At 54.8% G+C, this 20,526-nt stretch overlaps 1 protein-coding gene across 9 annotated transcripts; it reads right to left on the reverse strand.

Annotated features, from left to right (window-relative positions):
- Window positions 1-1,036: 1,036 nt before the first annotated feature.
- ELAVL3 (ELAV like RNA binding protein 3) lies at window positions 1,037-18,702 on the reverse strand. Of its 9 annotated transcripts, none has more exons than XR_014056194.1 (8): window positions 18,257-18,702; window positions 10,917-11,136; window positions 10,430-10,533; window positions 6,789-6,942; window positions 6,410-6,635; window positions 5,539-5,577; window positions 3,030-3,517; window positions 1,037-1,518 (listed from the first exon to the last, which is right to left on the reverse strand). XR_014056194.1 is itself a non-coding variant. In XM_081498516.1 (8 exons), the coding sequence occupies exons 3-8, from the start codon at window positions 11,119-11,121 to the stop codon at window positions 3,166-3,168; spliced, it is 1,080 nt and encodes a 359-aa protein (XP_081354642.1). In that variant the 5' UTR covers window positions 11,122-11,133; window positions 14,855-14,955; window positions 18,257-18,702; the 3' UTR covers window positions 2,906-3,165. The 9 variants fall into 9 exon arrangements, 5 of the variants coding, with proteins under 5 accessions (XP_081354642.1, XP_081354641.1, XP_081354638.1 ...); XR_014056196.1 differs by having other exon boundaries at window positions 1,100-1,518; window positions 10,917-11,133; XR_014056197.1 differs by having other exon boundaries at window positions 1,115-1,518; window positions 3,030-3,496.
- Between the last annotated feature and the right edge of the window lie 1,824 nt (window positions 18,703-20,526).

Here is a 20,526-nt window from a genome sequence, read left to right on the forward strand (position 1 = left end):
TACCGCGGCCAGGCCTGTAATCTCGGTAATAAATAGTGTCTAAACTCAACGCAAAGTGTTCTTGTTGGGTTTTGGGTTTTTTTTTGTCTTTTTTTTTTTTTTAACAGTTCTTTATCACCTCCAACATGGACTCTGTCTTGATTTGAAACCATCCAAATAAATAACAGGATGAGGGGAGGGCTGGAGGGCCTGAGCCCCTTTCCCACGGGCCCTGCCCCTGCCCCACGCAGGGATGCGGAAGACCCCAGGCCCCACCTCCCCTGGGGTGAGGGGCTGGCCTCCAGGAAGGGGGCCTGGCTGGCTGGGCTGAGTTCTGTGTTTTAGAAAAAGGAGTCCCCTCCCAGTTGGGGGTGGCAGGGGCCCAGGGCCTCAGTTGAGGGGGTGTGGGGAGTTGCCCCCTCTCTGGAACCCGGCCTCCCCCAGGGTGGGGGACAAACCCAGCCCTTATTGCTCACAGATGCCTCCGCCACGCTGTCCACGTGTGGACACGCGTTGCTGCGGGCGGACAGCAGAGGGGAGAAAGCCCCAAGAAAACAGAGGGAGAGGGATGGACCCGCTGGGGGGCCTGCCCTGCTGGAGGGGAGCGGGGAGGTTGGGGAGGACTTAAAAACCACAAGAATAAATAGGTTCGTGTATCAAGAACAAGCTAGGGTTTCACCAGCTAAATAGGACTGAAAAAATTCTCAAGACGAGCAAAAATAATCCCATTAAAGACCCCGGACGTCGCTGGCTGCAGGGACCGCCCTGCAGAGCACAGGCCCCCCCACGGGGCGCCGCTCGGCTACCATTACTGTTATTAATAATTATTATTACTTTAATGATTCCACTTCCCCTTTTATAAATAAATTAGGCATAACCACGTCTCGGCAAAACTTAAAAGAAACAAAGAGAACATCGTGGTTCCTTTAAACTTGCAAACTGGATGAAGGAACAGAAATATACACAAATGTCCTTACAGGGCAACAAGGATAAATAGTTAACATAGCAATAAGTTAAAACTACAAGAAGCTCAATTCGGCAAAAAAGTACAAGAAAGTTAACTGGTGCCAGTTTATGTCTTTTTTTTTTCTTTTTTTTTAAATCTCTTCTGTGTGTGTGGTTTTTTTTCTCTTCCTTTTTTTTTTTTGTCGCTTTTTTCCTCTTCTGTTTGTTTTTTTTGTCGCTTTTTTGATTTTTTTTTTCTTTTTGTTCCTTGCAGCAGAAGCTCCACAGACGTTTAATAACAACACCGGGAGGGGGTGGGGGAGAGAGAGCTGGGCAGTCAGATGGGGCCAAGGCCAGACACCAAACGCAGGGACACCGGAGGAGGGGCTGAAACTGGGGTTTGCCATTCTCGGTTCTGACTGGGCCCACTGTGGGGGTGAGGGGCTGCGAGGGCTCCCGGGGGCTCCGGCCTTTGGCTTCTGTTGGATTTTTTTTTTTTTTAAACAAAGAATGAAAACTAGGGGGATGGAAAAGTCCAGACAGAAGCCGAGGCTGGAGCTTGGGATGGGGGCTGCGTCCACTGCCCTCACTGATCTGGAAAGACAGAAAAACCCAACAAACTGAAAGGGGGTGACAAGTGGGAAGAGAAGGTAGGGCTGGGCCCCTGGGCCAGTCCACCCTGGGCCTGTCCAGGAGAGTGGTGGGCGCTTGCTGCTGGGGGAGGCTGTTGAGCGGGGAGGCTCAGGGCCCAGCCTCCCCCCCTTGGCCTTGTGGGCCAGGGCCTTGGCCCAGGGAGGCTCAGCCCCAGGGTCGGGGGTGGGGGTTCCTTTGGCCTCAAGTGTTGTGGGGGGGGGCTGCCTCCAGCCCACCATGATGCCAAAAGGGTAACGAGGTATCCTGTGTCTGGATGCATGGACGCTGTGTGTGCACGCCTGTGATCGTGGGCAGCAGGGACCACTGAGGAGCCAGGAGAGATCTCTGCAGAGAACCTGGGGCGGGGCCGTTGGGGCCGAAGTGTGTGGAGGGGGTGGGGCCGGCCGGCGTTGCTAGGAAGTGGGCTATGGACTGGGCTGGGGTCTGGGCTGTGACTGCTCACCTGGGCCTGAACGATGCTGTGGGCATGTCTGTGTGTCTCTGGGTGTTGTGACTATGTGTCTCCATGCCTGGGTGTCTAGATTTATGTCCAAATGAATCTGTCTCCACATGGCCACGTGCACGTGGGGTAATGTTCCCATGTTCACGTGTCCACATTTGTCCTTGGCCACACCCACCTGTGGCCACTTCTGCCCTTGGCCACATTTGTCCACGTCCGAGTCCACCAGGGCCATGCGTGTGTAGCCCCATACTTTGCTCTTCCATGTTTATTGGGCCAAGGAGTTTTCCTGAGGCGTGTCTCTGGGTCCCTCTGTGCTGCTGTGTGTGTCCCTGGACGGTGTGTACATGTGCCTGCCCCTGTGTATCTTTGCGTGGCTGTGTTTCTCTGTGTGGCCCCATGGACCCTCAGCTCCTAAGCCCTGCTCCCTGTCCCTGCCCCAGTTGGTAAACATAACCTGCCAAAATATTTTTTTTTGTCTTTTTTGTGGTTTTTTTTTTTCAAGTTCAAGAATCCCCAGTAAAAATTCTCCACGAGGTCTTTTTTCCCTTTTTACAAAAATAGAGTTTTTCTTCCCCTCCCACCCCCCCTTTTTTTTTTTCATTTTGTCTCTGTTTCCAGCCCCTCCCCCTGCTCCTCACATTCCACACCAGGGGGCTCTGGGCCAGGGCTGACCACACCCCTCTCATGTTTCACTTTTTTGGGGATTTTTAAACCTGTACCCCCCCTCTCAGGCTCACCTACGTAACTGGGGAGGCCTGGGCAAGGGGGCCTGAGAGGGCACCCCCAATACCCCCCACCCCAAGCCATCCGTGGAAGGTGGTTGAGGGGTGGGCTAGGGGCACATCTCTGCTTTCATTTTAGCCGAAAAAGGAAACAAAAACCTTCACCATGAACGAAACCAAGACGAGAGAGTGAACAGCCCAGCCTAGGGGGGAGGGGCATTAGGATGGGGGAGGGGGCCCCCCCAGGCACCCCCCATTCCCTGCAGACCCTCCCACCGAGTGCTCACCCTGTGGCTTCTGCAGGGACGCAGGGCCCTCGTGCCGTCCGTGGTCTGCCTGCGCTGTCTCTCTCGGGCCCCCTGTCTCTCTCTCTCTCTCTCTCTGTCTCTGCTGCCCGGGGAGGGTGGGGAGGGCGGCGGCGCCTCAGGCCTTGTGCTGTTTGCTGGTCTTGAAGGACACCTGCAGCACGCGCTCGCCCAGGCGGTAGCCATTGAGGCTGGCGATGGCCATGGCCGCCTCATCGTAGTTGGTCATGGTGACGAAGCCGAAGCCCTTGCACTTGTTGGTGGTGAAGTCACGGATGACCTTGACGTTGGTGACTGCCCCGAAGGGCCCGAACAGCTGCCACAGAACGCTCTCGTCCGCTTCCGGAGACAGGTTGTACACGAAGATGCACCAGCCAGCGCCCGCTGCACCCCCCGACAGGCCCACGCCCGCAAGGCCGCTCATGCCATCGATGGCGATGGGTGAGAACCTGGCGATGAGCGACAGGGGACTACTTTGGGGGTCACGCGGGCTCTGCCCTGACCCCCGGCATGCCCCCTGACCCCGTCTTGACCTCTGATTGTGCAGTGATCTCAGGACTGTGTGACCCCTGCACTGGCCCCGTGACCTCCATCTGAGACCCCATCCACCTTAAACCTCATACTCTGAGCCACTCTGAGACCCTAGGCCCCCCATCTCCATCCTGACCTGAAGCCCTGTCCTGACCTCTGACCCTCTCTAAACGTTAGGTCCTCACCCATGATCCTTTCCTGAGCCCCAACCCACCTCCTGAGCCCATGACCTTGGACCCCACCTGGTCCTCAGCCCTGTTGATCCCTGACCCCTTCCCCTCGCCTGGCTACCACTCTCCCCTTGGCATTTGTTCCCACCCAATTCCTGTCCTCACCACCCACTCAGACACCACCCTGACCTCACCCTTGGCAATGCCGCCTCTTTTGCCACACTGGCCATCCTGCCAGGAGGAGGCCCACCCGGAAGGGCAGTGCTGGAACCAGGGTGCGAGTGTGGCCTTTAAGTGTCCCCTGCTGGTTATTCAGGTCTCAGCTCAGATGTCACCTCCTGGGGTGGCTTCCTCTGACTCATACAGTGGTCATCTCCTCCCTCTGGCCCTCTCCAGCCTTTTCCTACTTATGTACATACATATGTACATATGTGGGCTTCCCAGGTGGTGCTAGTAGTAAAGAACCCACCTGCCAATGCAGGGGACGTAAGAGACCTGGGTTCTATCCCTGGGTCGGGAAGATCCCCTGGAGGAGGGCATGGCAACCCACTCCAGTATTCTTATCTGGAGAATCCCATGGACAGAGGAGCCTGGCGGGCTACAGGCCAGGGGGTTGCTAAGAGTCGGACATAACTGAAGTGACTTAGCAGGCACACATGTACATATGTATGTTTTGGGGTTTTTTTTTGGCTCGAGGCATGCAGGATTTTAGTTCCCCAACCAGGGATTGAACCTGCTCCCTCTGCAGTGGAAACTCAGAGTCTTAACCACTGGACCACCAGGGAAGACCCCGGGCCTTTTCCTATTTAAATCGGATATTTATTCTCAGCTCCACCTTCCCTGCAAGGTTCTGTTCCCTCGGCGCCCAGGCCTAGAACAGCTCCCAGCACCAGTCGGCCCTCTGGAGGGGTGTGTGGAGTGAAAGAACAGAGGAAGGGCCAGAGTTGGCTTCACCACGTTCCGCGCTGGCTCCCTGTCTTTCTGAGCACCTCAGGACCCAGGACACCAAGGGCCTTAGCTGTTTGTATGATTGCTGGGCTCACTCTCTCCTCTTGGACTTTGCAAAGCCATCTCTGCTGCCAGGAACCCTGATTCTCTTCTGGCCCTGAGTGATGTCCCTATTGGATGCCCATCAACCTGTCTCCTACCCTCTTCACCTCCCAGATCACTGTTCATCTGTCTCCTTCCCCAAAGGACTGAAATAAGTAATAATATTAACAATAATCATAAGAGCTGCTGCCTTTTACTGAGCGAGCCCGCACTGTGTGCCAAGCATCAAGCTCAGTGTCATTCCATTTCCACCAGGGCCACCAGGGCCAAGTCTGACTGGGCCACGTTGGGTCCCCAGCCTCAAGCCATGCTCCTGGCACTCAGCATGTGCTCAGTAGCTCTTGATGCTATAGACACAGGGACCTTCAGAGGGTCAGGGATGTGTACAGTGTAGCAGGGGCCTCAAGGTTCCTCGCCAGCTAAGAGGTGGAAAGGGGGCATCCCGTGACCCTCAGCAAAGATGACCAACAGTGGCCAGTGGGGGCACAGTCGTGACCCGGGCAACCCTGCCTGCCTTTCAGTGGAATGGAGAAGGCCACAGATAGGCCCTTTGGGTCCAAATTTCATAGTAGTCCTTTCTAGGCACTTAGCAGACTCAATATCCCCCAGATCTCTTGATGGCCACACTATGCCCATACATGGGCAGTCCTGGGGGTGAGGTGGGGGAGGGTTCCATCAGGGCAAAGGTCCCAGGAGGGAATACTGAGGGGCTGGGGGCAGTGGGGCAGGGGCACTCTTACCTCTTGACTCCGTAGGCCATGTTGAGCAAATTGTCCAGCCTGTGGAGGCAGAAGGGGTGGTCACTGGTGGCTTCTGGACACACCCCCTGGCTGTGACACTGGGCAGCCAGCCTGCCCTCCCCGCCCCCACCCAGCAGTCCAGCAGTGCCGCCGGCCCTGCCCCCGCCCGCCTGCTCCCCGCCCGGCTGGACACCGCCTGGCACGGAACCGTGGTCACTTACTCGGGCACCGCCTCTTGCCTGTCCTGCCGCTACCCACTCTTCACTGGCATCCTCGCCCTCCCACACCAGACACCCAGTCTAGCTCTCCCGCACCCCCCCACACACCTGCCCCCAACTCCAGCTCTTGGGTCCCTAGAAGGGAAGTTTCAAGTCTCTTCTCCAAAGTGCCTGGGTCAGGAAAGTGACATGGCCTCTCTGAGCCTCAGGGTCCCTGGGGACCCTCTGTCCCTCAGGGGACAAGATGGGCTCTGATCTCATGGCATCACTGAGCAGAAAAAGTAAGGGTGCCTGCCCCCCAGGGAGCACTCTGTGGCCTGCACCTGTGGAACCGCCAGCTGGAGCCACGTGCCCAAGGGAGGGGGCAGCTGGGGCTGACCCGATTGGGTGGGTCTAGAACTCTTGACGCCAATGATAATACTCATAGTGGCCTGTGCACATTGAGTGCCTGCTGTGTACAGGGGCCTGGCCTCAACACATGACAGGCCTCCACATTTCCTCTTTTCTGCCTTCAGCAGCCCCAGAGTGTGGGCACCGTCCTGGTGTCTCTCCACTCTGCAGGAACGGGGTTCGAGGAGGTCACCTGCAAGCCGAGGGCACCCGGTTCTGGGGGTCTGGGGTATCTAGGGGGCAGGGAGCAGCAGAGGGCTCACCGGAAGCGCTGTGTCTGATGGTGCAGGGGGCCTGCGTAGCGCCGGGCGGAGGACTGGTAGAGGTGGGTGAGCAGGGCCTGGCCCGTCTTCTGACTCGGGTTGTTGGCAAACTTGACCGTGATGGGCTCAGCCGCACCCAGTGGCTTCTGCCCGTTCAGTCCTTTGATGGCCTCCTCGGCTTCGATCCTCTTGTCAAAGCGGATGAATCCCACACCCCGAGAGACACCTGCAGTGGGGCGCGAGGGCTTCATGGGGACCCTGCCCCCTCCTGTGTGACCACACCCCCCTCCTCGCTGCTATCTGTTTCTCCACTCTGGTCCCACCTGGGTGTCTCTGACCTGCGTGCCCCTGTCAGGTGAGCCCTCCCCGGCAGCCTGACCTGTGACCTGGTCCACCAGGATGCGAGAAGTGATGATGCGGCCGTACTGGGAGAAGAGCTGCTCCATCTCTTTCTGGCTCATGGTCTTGGGGAGCCCGCTGACGTACAGGTTCGCATCTCGAATAGAGGCAGAGCTGGGTCTGGCATAGGATACCTGGGGGAGCGGGTCAGGCAGACAGGGCTGAGGGCAAGACCCATTTCACAGGAAGGGAAAGTGAGGCAACACCCAAACTGCCTCTGGGTGACAGACATCCCTCATCCGTTTACTCAATAAATACCATGAGTAGTCAGTCACCATGGGCAGTGGGCAGAAGTCAACTGGGGCGTGGTGAGAGGGGACATGGCTGTGACCAAGATAATGAACGTGGCACGGCCTGCATAGAGCGATGACAAATACCTGCACCTCTGGGGTCATGTGTCTCCCTGGGGACCTTGGAGACCTTCACGTTTCTAGCTCATGTTCTCAGGCGGGACGTTCCGTCAACATCGACACATCTAACTTCTTTGGAAAGTCAATCTGGGTTGCCAGCCTGTCTCTTCCCTACTACACTGGGCACCCTCAGGGTCACTCAGATCTTTAGCCCTCAGCTCAATCCTGACAGCTCCAAAATGTCTGAGCCAGCACTGGGACTGGTCCCCAAACTGCACACCTGCGTGATACCTGCCTCCAGGTGTCCTGTGAGGAGGCTTCATGGTGGGGAGTCACACTCAGCAACCCCAACTTGCCTTCGCTCAGTAATGACATTTCTGTCGTTCCAGGTGCTCAGGTCCCCAGCCTAGGGTTGTCCTCGACGTGTCTATCACACCCACGTCTAAACACCATCATCCTATTGGCTCCACCTTCCTCCTTCTCCAGAATCCACATACTTCTCCCCATTTTCCTCCCATTGCTCATCCAGACCAGTGTAGCAGGCTCTGCCCTGGTTCCAGGCTCCACTCCACCATCCCCCACAGGCTGTTCCTCCCACAGCAGCCAGGGGGCACCTGTGAGCATCTGAACCAGGTCACATCCCTCTGCTTGGAATCCTCTGGGTCTCCCACCTTCCTCAGAATTCAAGTGCTTCTCATGGCCCACAGGACCTTGCACGACCTGGCCCATCACCACCCCCCCGCTCATTTCAGCCCATGGTCCCCCTCAACATCTCTATTCCAGGCACACAGGCCTCCCTCCACGTGCCCCAAACACTAGGTTTGCTCCACCCTCAGGGCCTCTGCACTTGCTGTTCCCTGTGCTTCCAGCCCTCTTTCTCGCCTTTCTTCTCCTCCATGCCTCATTTGAAATATCCTCCCAGTCCTTTCCCATCCACATTTGGTCCTCCACCCTTAGCCCCGTTCCTCTCTCTCAAGGCCCTTCTCTCAGTTATGAAATAGACACATTTCCCTGTGACCCTTCGATTCGTTAATTGTGGTCCAGCCCAACAATGAAACTCTCTGCAACTGTTTGAAAAATGGTGGACGTGTATATTTATTTCCCCGAAACAGTGGTGAGTATTGTAAAGTGGGGGAAAGAAAAGTCCATTTACAGAGCAGCGACTATTGTGTGACCCCATCTCATTGTGTGTTTATCAATGTCCTGGAAACATGGTCTAGAGGGCCCACCCCCAAACGCTAACAGGGTGAGCTACGCTATTGGGGGTAGGGGGTGGTAGGATAAGCTCCTTCCTCCATTACTTCTGCTGATGTCTATCTTTCTGTTTCATGTAAATTAACCTCTGGGTAGAGGAGGTCATTGTCAAGGGTCCAGCTTTTGTTTAGGGAGGTGAGTTGCGAGGGCATATTACTTCACTAGAAGTCACTAATTAAAAAATGAACAAAATGAATAAATTGGGCCAAGAGTATATTGTTCCTGGGATAGGGGCAGCGGGATTCTAATTGATACAATTGTGCACACCTGGGGTCCTCCAGAAAACTAAAAGACAAACACCACAGCCACTATTATTTCTGTAATAACAATGAAAACTCATGGCAATATATTTGATGGCTTCCACTCTTCCCCACCCTCGGGGCTGTGCCCTTTTTAGAGACGAGGACTTGTTGATGGATTGGAGCTGGGGGACAGGGGAAGGGACGCTGCGCTCCTGGGTGGGTTTTGGGGTCAGGGATCATCCAAGGCAGAGTCGGCATTCAGGGTCCTTTCCCATCCTTCCATGACGTGGGCTGACCCAGGTCCTTCACCTGGGTTTGGGCTCCTCCTACACCCTTGACCAGGATAGGGCTTGGCACACGATGGATGGCTGGAAATATTTGGGGCACAACCTGCTGGAACACCTAGTTAGGACCAGCCAAACACCACAGCCACCCAGGCACACACACACGCAGGGCCACACTGGGATACCCATTGCACAGCTCCGGTGACTACACCACCAGGAGGGTGACACAAGGCCATTGCCACATTCATGGAACTCCAGGGTAATTACAGTAAGAATCACAGAACCAACCACACACCTGTCACACCACTGCACAAGCCCTCAGTGTCACACACACTCCACCCCGAATGGGGCACAGGTAGACACACCCACACAATTTCACCATAACACACAAACACCCTGTCACAGCAAGACACACCCACGCAGCCCCACCAGGTCACAGCCAGAGTTGCAATGTGTCACAAAGCACCTACCAAAAAAAATACCATGTCCCAAGACACATAATAACACAATCTGAGTCTATAACAGCCAGACCCACATGATAACAGCCATTTACATAGCCACGGGGTCCCACAAACACCATGTCTTACAGCCTAGGGTGCCACACATTACACACACATGCCACATCACCTGCATACAGTAGCCCTCTGGGTCATACAGTTCATCACTAGAGTCCATCCTCACAACCTGGGGGCTTCTGGGTCTACTTGGCCATAGAGGGACCCATCAGACCATTGTCAGCCTCCACATCAGGGAGAGGAAGAGATTCCAGCACCTCTGTTTTTATGGCAAACTGGGGGCCAGATGGGCATCCTCCCCAGCCTACCCTCCCCCAGGATTCAGAAGCAGATTTGTGGGGCGGAGCCCAGACACCCCCAGGCAAACCCGGAGAGGGGGTTTCCATGGTGATTCCCGCCCCCTGCTGCCCCCCAACCCCCGCCTTCCCAGGGAACCTGGGCTCGCAGGGTCCCAGCTGCAGCTGCTGAGAGGGGAGGTCATGGGGGGAGGGGCATTGCACAAAGGTGGGGGAAGGGCCCACCCCTAATCCCACCCTCCCAGACCCTAGTTAGGCTCCAGATGGCAGATGGGCCCCCCTCCCCCATTTCCATGACAAAGGCAGGGAGGGGGCTGCACACCAGACCATGGTCACTCTCTCCTACAGCTCAGGGGGTGGGTACCTCCAGGGCCTGGCTGACTCCTTGAGTTGCCAGAGAATGTAGGGTTGATCATCTCCCCATCAATAGGTGAGGAAACTGAGATTCAGAGGCAGAGTCATTGGCTCTGGGGCCCCAGCCAGAAAGCCTTTGGGGAATGATTTGAACCCCTTAGGGGATGAGCCATGGGGGAGGATGGGTGGCCATAGGGGGAATGGACATGTGGGGAGGGTATGGCTGAAGGGGTTGGGTGGCAGTGGAAGGGTCAGTTCAGGTGGGTGGTAATAAAGAGGAAATGGGCACAGCCAAGATGGGGAGTCACAGGAACGAGGGCGCTGACCTTGATGGTCTTCGTCTGCAGTTTGAGGCCGTTGAGGGTGTTGATGGCTTTGTCTGCATCGTTGGGGTCAGAGTAGTTCACAAACCCGTAGCCGAGGCTCTGCCCTGCAGGCAGGACCAGGACGATGACCTGCCAGGGTCCTCCCAGACCCAGGCCTGAGAGGCTGACCACCCCCACCATGGTTATGAGAACCAAGATTCCACCCTTATTTATTCCGCCATTGTACCACCCTATCCCCAGGACACCTCAGACCCCTCCAGTATCCCACCTAGGGTTGCACCTATCTCCCCATCACACCTCACACTCTACCAAGGTCCCACCTGCTCCTACCTGGGCTCACACCTGGCTCCCCATCATACCTCAGATCCCAGGAGGGTCCCACCTGCTCTCATCACCTCCCACCCGGGGTCACCTCTGGCTCCACACCACACATGTACTTCTCAGGCTACCATCTCTGTCCCCTACCCCTACCCGCCAGAAGCCACACCTGTGATCTTGTCCCGAACCAGCTTGCAGGACTCGATGTCACCAATGCTGCCGAAGAGACTCTTGAACTCATCCTGGGTCATATTCTGGGGCAAGTAGTTGACAATGAGGTTGGTCTTGCTGTCATCAGTGGCTCCGTTTGTACCAAGGAGTGGCCCGTTGGGCAGGGCCGGGCCGGCCGGGCCCCCTGCCACCTGAGACTCCATGGCGCCGAGTATCTGCTGGAGACAACAGGCCACACCCACTCATGGCCCAGTCCCCACGCCAGGGTTTGTGGTTACAGATGTGTCATGTCTGACATAAGCTTGAACATTCAGAGGGGATACGGTATTATTCTTACAGCCCCTCCCGCTCCTTGAGCACTGGGCAAAGCATTTTATGTGTGATTTTATGTGGAAAAAGTCCATATATAAATGCCATATGAGCCCATTTGCATGTATGCTTGCCTGTTTGTCTAAAATCAATCTACATTTTTAGAATAATGAAATGAATACTTTGGTATTCAGATTTAAAATTGCAACCTTTTTAATTTGCTTTGAAACCCTCATAATCCCATTCCTGACCTTGTACTTTGCTCTTCTCACCAAAGGCAAGTCCTATCCAAATATGTTAATATTTCTTTTGCTTCATGCATAATTTTCCCACGAGGCATTTACACCCCCCACCTGTTTTTCCACTGAGCCATTTTGGATTTTTTATGTATAACATAATAACATCTGCAAATAATGACACTTTTCTTTATCACCAATCTATACCTATTATTTACTTTTCTTGTCTTATTGCAGGGGCTACCTTGTGATAGTGGCTTTTTTATTCCTGAAACATTAAAGGAAATGCTTTAAATATTTCACAGCTAAATATGATCTTTACTATAGGTTTTTTGGTAGATGACCTTTATCAAGTTAAGAATGTTTAATTTTATTCCTAGTATCCTAACAAGATATTTTTTTAAGGAATGGATATTGAATTTTATTGACTATCTTTTTCTACATCTATTGAAATGATTTTTTTGCTTTACTATATTACTATCATGAATTGCATTAATTGATTTCCTAATATTTAGTCAACTTTCCTAAGCTAAACTAAACTTGGTCATGTTGCAGTTTTGTTTATATACATTGCTTGATTTGATTTGCCATATCTTTTGATGGTTCTTTGTTTGGGATTTTTAACCTCTATGTTCAAGAACAGGCTTCCCTGGTGGCTCAGATGGTAAAGATAATCTGTCTGCAATGCAGGAAACCCTGGTTCAACTCCTGGGTTGGGAAGATCCTCTGGAGAAGGGGATCTTTTGCCCGGAAAAAGTCCATATATAAGGAAGATTCTACCAATCTATTTGGGTTTCTAGGTGAGGGCAACCTATTCACCAACTGTGCCATAGGAGAAGACCTAAGGAAATGCTGGCTGCTTTCCCTTCTCATGCCCATGACAGACAATACCAACCAATCCCAGCACTGTGGGTAGAATACTACCCACTCCAGTATTCTTCCTGGAGAATCTCATGGACAGAGGAACCTAGTGGGCTACAGTCCATGGGGTCACAAGGAGTCGGACACTATGTTTTTTGATCCATGCAACAGCTCAGTAGAAGTTAATTATGCTATGACAAGGAATATGAGGCTCAGAGATGTTAAGGAACTTACTGAAGTCACAGAGCATATCAGTGGTGGCATTTGGAATGTAAATGCAGACCTGTCTACACCTGAAGACCACTCTCTACCAGTCTCTATGATAGTCAATCAGTCAGGAACCAGCTCTTACTCCTTGTTTTGTGCTCCTTATTCTCTTGGGGGCCTCTGACTCACTTTGCTGAAAATTCAAAAAATTAGCCATGGCTATCTTAAGAGTCATGTAGAGAAGAATTTTAAAGCCATATCTGGGCTCAGAAGGAAACAGTGCTGGGATTGGTTGGTATTGTCTGTCATGGGCATGAGAAAGGAAAGTAGCCAGCATTTCCTTAGGTTTTCTCCTATGGCACAGCTGGTGAATAGGTTGCCCTCACCTAGAAACCCAAATAGATTGGTAGAGTCTTCCTAGAGGGATGAATTAAGAAGGATTTAAAGCCATATTCAGTTTCAGGAGGAAAGACCATTGTGTGATTGATTAGCAATGTCTATTGTGGTGATAGAATTAGAAAGAGCCAGTAGGTTCACACCATCTCAGTCATCCCTGCCTCAAAATATAATACCATAGTTGTTCCCAAATTTTGGGCATACTGTGTACTAGGCACAGAGAAAGGCCCTCTACAGGCATTTTTTTTTTCTTATTCACAACTCTGAAAAGAAGAGGGTTTTATTTCCTCAGCTTAAGAAATGTTTAGGTGCTAAGTCTTATCTGACTCTTTTGAACCCCATGGACTGTAGCCTACAAGGCTCCTCCGTTCATGGGATTTCTCAAGAAAGAAAACTGGAGTGGGTTGCCATTTCCTTTTCCAGGAAATCTTCCTGGCTCAGGGATTGAACCTGCATCTCCTGCATTGGCAAGCAGGTTCTTTACCACTGAGCCACCTGGGAAGCCTGCTTAAGAGATGCTACAGGAAAAAAAAAAGAGAGAGAGAGAGATACTGTGGGCTAAATGGGCTTTCCAGAGGGCGCTAGTGGTAAAGAATCTGCCTGCCAATACAGGAGACTAAGAGATGGCAATTTGACCCCTGGGTTGGGAAGATCACCTGGAGGAGGTCATGGCAACCCACTCCAGTATTCTTGCCTGGAAAATCCCACAGACAGAGGAGCCTGATGGGTTACGGTCCATAGATTTGCAAAGAGTTGGACAGGAATGAAGCGACTTAGTATGCATGCATATGGACTAAATGCTTGTGTCCCTACAAATTCATATGTTGAAACCCTTATCCCCAATGAGATCGTATTTGGAGGTGGGGAATTTGGGAGGTAATTAGGTCATGAGGATGGAGCCTTATAAAAAGGGACAGATGATCTCTCTCCACCGTATGAAGACAGTGATAACATAACCATCTTCAAACCAGGAAGCTGGCCCTCACCACGAAACCAAATCAGCCCACACTTTGATCTTGGACTTCTCAGCCTCCAAAACTATGAGAAATAAATGTCTACTGTTTAAGCCACCCAGTTAATGGTATTTTAGTCAGCCTGGGCTGACTAAGACAACAGATGAGGAGAGTGAGGTTCAAAGATGTTTAAAAAATTACCAAGATCATGCAGTCCCTAAATGGTCAAACAGGGATTTGCACATGAGCTTTAATGATTAGAAGTCTGTAGTTCTGACTTCTACTGCCAACGAGGATTAGTGCTGGCTCTCACATTTTCCAGTTGTGTCCTTAGGTATGCTGCTTCACACTTCTGGACCTCTGCCCCATTTTGTTGAAAACTCCAACAAATTACCAGTATAGTGACCAGAGAACAATCTAAAACCAATCGTGGGTGCAGCTAGAAAGCATTCTGGGATCGGTTGGCTATGTCTGCCATATACACGGTCATGGGAAGTGGAAGCAGGCTTGTCCTCTCCACCAGTCCTGCTATTAATAATCATCCTGCTCCATTGACACCTCCCATGTCAATGGAAAGAATTCAGAGGGAAAGAATTCAGAGACACTGCATGATATAAATGGAGAACTTGATTTCAAACCTGGATATGTTGGACTTCAGAGTTGTTTTTAATGACTGGCCAGTACCTTGGGGGCAGCTCTGCCACCATATGGCTGTATGTCCTCAGGGACAATCTTAGCTCTTCTTTGGGCTTCTGCTTCCTTATCATTTATTCTTATATAAAGAATGGGTCAGAGGGTCAACTCCCCTGCAGCTCCAGTTGGCTGGGAGTGGCTGTCTGAGAGATCTCCCTGGAGAATTATTCTTTGATTTTATTTTTTTCCAATTTTGGCTGCACCATGAAGCTTATGGGATGTTAGTTCCCCGATGGGGGATTAAACCTGGGCCCTCGGCAGAGAGAGCATGGAATCCTAACCTCCGGACCACTGGGGAATTCCCTGGAAGATTATTCTGAAGCCACATCCAGGCTCACCAGGAACACAGACTGTGTTGATTAGCAATGTCTGCCACAGGCTCCTGAAAGAAAGCAATAACGTACACTCCACACATCAGCATCCTGGTCTTAAAATAACACTTTACTAATAACATAGCCATGAGTTGAGGGCCTGCTATGTGTCAGACAATATTCTCTATGTGAAAATTCCCAGGCAGTTCTCCCAACATTGAACGTTATGAAGCTCTTTTCATCATTTAACAGATGACAGATGAGAAAGCTGAGTCTCATTGAAGGAGAAGGGATTGAAACAAGCTTGGGTAGCACGCAAAAAGTGGACCAAGAATTCAAATCTGGGGTTTAGACTCCAGAGCCCACTCTCTTAGTGAAATGGCCAATAATAATAGTAATAATAATAATAACAAAGCAAAGCCGAGCACCCACTCAACACCAAGCCTTGGGCATCACTATGTTTAAACCTACTCTGTTGGCCAAGTCTACTTATTCAACTCAACAAGTTATTTACTAGCTGCCATCAAGTTGCTGCTTCCACCCTCCTCACTGTGTGTCCTCTGACACTCATGCTGCCTCTCTGGGCCTTTGTCCGACCACTAAAAATATGTCACAGAGGTTCCCCATGTATGGAGAGCTGGAGTCTGAATTTATGTCTGGGTTCAGCAAGCTAGAATTCTGTGATCAGTTGATGATGTCTATGGAAGCCCAAAAAAGCAGGACATAGTACGCAAGACACATCTGATTCCAGCTTTGGAAGCCCTACTACGTGCACCAAATATGTATAATTTTCATTGCTTTTCCACAATCATGCTGAAAGCTGGAGATCATCTCCATTTCTCAAATGGAGAAATTTAGGGTGAAAGGAAACTGTGACTTGCCCAGGATGACAAGGAAGTGGCAGGGATGATTTTTGGGTTTGATTCCTTGATCTGATGACCCTAGAGCCTCCAAGGTTACTGGTTCTCCACCTCCCTGAATGCTATTCTCAACTTGGATGGGGTTAAGAGGAGATTGGGGGGTTCCCACTAGGGATCTTGAAGCCCAGCCTGCTAGTCTTAACCTCCCCCCACCCCATCTCCCTCACATCTGTGCCAGTGCTTAAAGGGATCAGTGTCGCATTTCCTCTGAGGCTGAGCCGGCTGAGCTGCTAATGGGGATCGGATTGGTGGAGGCCACACCCTCTCGGGCTTCAGCCCACAGCAAATGCATGGCCCAGGATGACACAGGGATCACAGAGACTTCGAGGGCTGAGGGCTGTCCCAGGACAGGGATGGAGAGGTGAAGTCAGAAGGGAGGAAGGCAGATTAAAGATGGAGCAAGTGGGAAACTACCCGCCCCTTCCCACCCACACTCTCTCTGACTCTTTCTCTGGGTCTTTCCCTCTTTCTGCTACACTTTTCCTGTTTCTCTTCTCCTCTGTCTGAGTCTTTCCCCTCCGTCCTTCTTTCCCCACTGAACCCTTCTCTGTCTCCCCTTCCCTCTCTCTCTTCCTCCAACTCTTGTACCATCATACAAACATCTGACATATGGATTTTTGCAGTGAACACACCTGAGATCATTTTGCTGTGTCACACCCCCTTGGCCTCCAGCTGTGCCCCTGGTCCTAGTCACAGTGACAGATGCTTGGGCACCCACGACAATAGGGCATTGAGTGGCTATGCATGGTAAGGCTGGACCACCACGTGGTGCTAAGTGAGCCTCCTACTTCTGGGTCCTTCTCCCTTCATGCAGGGCCTTCACTGTCTCAACTCATCCTCTGACTTCCTCCCAGCCCGTCTCCGTGGTGGGTCTCTGCCTGAGTACTCTCCATCAGAGTGACCAGGACTCCGAGAGATCCAAGGCCCTTGTGTGACCTCTGACCACACGTTCCCCCCTTTGTGCATCAGCTTCCCTTTTTCAAATGGGGGCAGAGATCAGAGCAATGTATGCTGGGCTGTTCTGGGGGTGCTGAGGGTCCTCAGGAGGCCTCACTCGTGTTCCTAGACCTGGGTGAGGAGCGTGAGATAGCGAGGGAAAGGAGCTGGCCTGAGATCACACAGCAGAAAAGGGTGGCCTCTCTCAGGCCTCCTTTCTCAGAGCCAGGTGAGTGGGTCTCAAGGTCTGGAAGGGGAGAGGCCCAGGTATGGAGGGAGTGATGAACATCCCCCCGCCCTCCCCATTAGGCTCGCTACTACTCGAAAAAGAGGTCCATAAAGAGATATAGGGTACAGAGACACACATGCAGAGACATGAGAGACAGAAAGAGCGAAAGAAGGAGGCCCGGGCGCTGGGACCAGACAAAGGACGCTCGGCGGCGCGGGGAGCAGAGTCGCGCGGCGGGGGCGGGGGTGGAGCCGGGGTGGGGCTAAAATTGGCCAGCCCCGCCCCCGGGATACGCCCGGGCTGCCGAGTGGAGTGGAAATCCGAGGGCTCGGGCGAGGCCGGGCCCCTGGGGCCCCGGGGGCGGGGTCTAGATGGGCGGGGCAGGGGCGTGGTAAGAAAGGGCGTGGCCGGGCGTGGCTGGGCGCTCGGGAGCTGACCAGCTCGGCAGCTGCTGAAAGCACCAGGCGCTGGGCGACGGGCGCCGGCGGGCGGGCCGGCGGGCGCGTTCAAGGTCATCCCGCGGCCCTAAGCTCTGGCAGGGTGGGGCGCCTTGACCTCGCCTAGGGGATCTGCCTGAGCCCCTTTCCCCATCCCCTGGAGGCGGGGGCTCAGGAGCGGCGGAGCACTAACCCCCCCGCGGGCCCTTCTCTCCCCTCCCCCTCCCCGCAGCCTGAAGCGCCCGCGCGAGGCTACGGCCCGCGAAGAAGCGCCGAGAAACAAAGGGACGCGGCGGCGGTGGCGGCGGGCCCGCGGGGCCTCCGGGCGCGCCCCCTCCTCTCCCCTCCCCGCTTGCCGCAAGGTCGACGGGCTCGAGGACGAGATGCCCGGCTCCCGGGCGCGGTCGAGGCCCAGGGCGCGCGATCCGACGCCACCCCTTCCCTGGGGCTCTCGGGGACTCCTTGCTGCCTGGTCCTGGCCCAGCAACAGTGACTGGGGCCCTGCGTTTGCCTGGGAGGCCTGCTGAGTCCGGGCCTGGATGGAGGAGGCATCCTCCGCCGCCGCGGCCCCTCCCCCATCAGGCCTTCTGAAGGGGGGCAATCCCGCCCCCAGGGCTCCGTAGGATGTCCCCCGAATCGCAGTCGATTCCCTAAGGCCTCTCAAGCCAAAGTCTAAGCGCCCCCAGCACTCTGGGCGCGGTTCTGCCCACACTTAGGCCCCGAGGCTCGGTCCTACCCCCCCCACCCGGGCCTAGCTAGGCCTGGTCCTACCCCCCCCTCCCATCTCCTCGGAGCCTGTGCCTAAACCCTCTCCGACTAGGTTCCGTCTCAGCGACAAGGGAATACCTACAGTGACCATTCTTGTGTGCCCGGCGGGCGCGGTCCGTGTTGAGGGCGGCTCCGGGGGTCGTGCACTCTTTGGGGGGCGCTCGATGCTCACGCCGGGGTCCTGCCGGGGCGGCCTCTGGTGCAGCCGCTGCAGAGGTCTCGGTGAGGGCAGCGGCTCCCTCGAGGGCCGGGGACGGGCCCGAGCCCGGGTACGCGAGCGCGGATAACCGGGCCCCGGGGTGGCCTGCGGGCAGCAGGGGATGGAAAGAGGGAGCGGGCGCGGGATTGAGAACGCCCCCTGCGCGGCCCCGCGGGGCCCGGGGAGGTTGAGCTTCCCGACAGAGATCTCGGCGCTCTGTCTTTCGCCGCCGCCCCTCGGCCCTGCAGGACCGGTCCCCGGTGTTCAGTCCTCTCCCCTCGCCCGCCCTCCCTCCCTCCCTCCGGCCCGCGCTGCGCGCTCCGCGCTCTGGGCCGCGCCGCCGCCGCCCCCAGCCCTTTATAGCAGCAGCTGCTAGCGCCGGCGTCGCTTATTGGCTGCGGCAACCGAGCCCCGCCTCCTCGCGGCGCCCGACGGCGCGGCAGGTGGAAGCGAGCGCGCGCTGGCCAGGACTTCGCACACACAGAAAGCACAGACAACCTGGGGGCTCCAATTGCCAGATTCGGGCCCTTTTGCCCTCACGGATCTTACTTTCTGCGTTGGCGCCCCTTCTTGGGCGGGCTTTTGGCCTGAAAGACAGGAAGCGTTCCCCTCTGTCCAGTACCCGGAGCTGAAGAAGCAGAGAGGGTGAGGAGGTAATGATGGCTCGATTGTACTGCCTTTAGAAGGTGCTGTCCACGTAGAAGACTGTAGAGGCACGAGGAACCAGGACTTCACTGAACAGAGGCCTGGGTCTCCTGGGTCCCTCCCAGATTTGGGAGAACCACATGGAGGAAGGTGGGGGTAGCTGAAGACCTTTTCTGCCTGCAGAAAGAATTGGGACCCTGTGGATTTTGAGCAGGGTAGGTTCTCTAGAGTTCAAAGTGGGTGGGGAATGGGCATACCACAGTCAGGGGCCCTGCTCCAAAGGGAGTGAAGAACTTGGGGGCTCAGGCTTCTAGGCAAACCCCGCTGGTGTCCTACAGACTCGGAAAACCATCAGGCCCTTCTCAGACCCCATAAACTTCGGGTGGACGGTTTTGCCATGTGAATGTTCTGGCTTCCGGGGCTCGTGATTGATCCTCTTGTGGAGTCCCGCTCCCTCTCTACTAGGGGGCGGACCTGGCCTTTCTCTCAGGCGATACGGGATAACGCAGTCTCCTTTGGAGCGCGAGTGCACGTTTTTGTCGGGGCGGTAGTGAGAACAGGAGGTGTTCTCACTAGAGCACTTAGGGGCGCTTCGAGTGAGGCTTCAGCACCACAGACAGCGGTCCGACGGCCCGGTCCAGGGCGCTGCGGGCGGGGTAGCCCGAATCCCCTAACTTGAGAGTCGCAACCTAAATTCTATCCTCGTCCCTGCACGCCCTTTTAGGTTCCAGACTGTCTGAGAGTGCCACCAAACCCAAGGAGGAAAGCCTAATTTAACCAATCAAGGATGGCCCCCTAGAGGGCCAATTGATGGAAGATACCTTCGAGATTGAGCCAATGGAAGTGCGAGTAGCCGAGAGCGCGGCCACGCCGATGGAAAGGGAAGGCCAATCGTAATGGCCCGCGCAGTCTGGGTGGTGGCGATGCGGGTCCCCGGCTGGCCCTATTTGGATTTGCTTCGGCGATCTCGCTGCCGACCCCAGGCACACCGACCGATGGCTTGTGCCCAGCTGCGTGTTCCTCCTGGCTCCTGTCGGATCGGAAACTGTGCTCGTGCCGGGAAGGCTACTTCTGGGCGCGCAGACCTGGCTGCAGTTCCCATGGAAACTGCTGGCTCCCGGTTGTGCGGGGATAGCGAAGGGGGCTGAGCTTCGCTGGGAGGCTCGCGGGGGCGGCCCCAGCAGCCGGACTCGCTCATCCTCGCCGACTCATCCATCCCCGGCTGGGGTAGCTCCCAGTACGAAGAATAAAATGAGGCCTAGCTGCGGCCCCGCCCCCACGAGCTGGTGAGGAACCGGCGGGGCCAATCTGCGCGTGGCGCCACAGGGCTCCCCCGGGCACGTGCCCCGGTTCGCGGCTGCGGTCCCCGGAGTCACGTGGCTGCGGCCACCAGGGCCCACGCGGCTTGCGCGCCACCTGGCGGCCTCGGGGCCTGGAATCTCTCCCCATCCCTCTCCCTGAAGTCCCGCATTGAGGAGGCGGCCGCCTCAGCATCCTCCTCTGGGAAA

Source organism: Giraffa tippelskirchi, chromosome 6 (assembly GCF_054371585.1).
Source record: "Giraffa tippelskirchi isolate mGirTip1 chromosome 6, T2T-mGirTip1v1.2.pri, whole genome shotgun sequence".
NCBI lineage: Eukaryota > Metazoa > Chordata > Mammalia > Artiodactyla > Giraffidae > Giraffa > Giraffa tippelskirchi.

Coding starts and splice junctions, on each gene's coding strand:
- ELAVL3 (XM_081498511.1), bottom strand. Junction 6,943..10,429: donor TGCAGACGAAGACCATCAAG/GTCAGCGCCCTC, acceptor CCGCTCCCCCAG/GTATCCTATGCCAGACCCAG. Junction 3,518..5,538: donor ATGGCCTACGGAGTCAAGAG/GTAAGAGTGCCC, acceptor CCCCCAAAGTAG/TCCCCTGTCGCTCATCGCCA.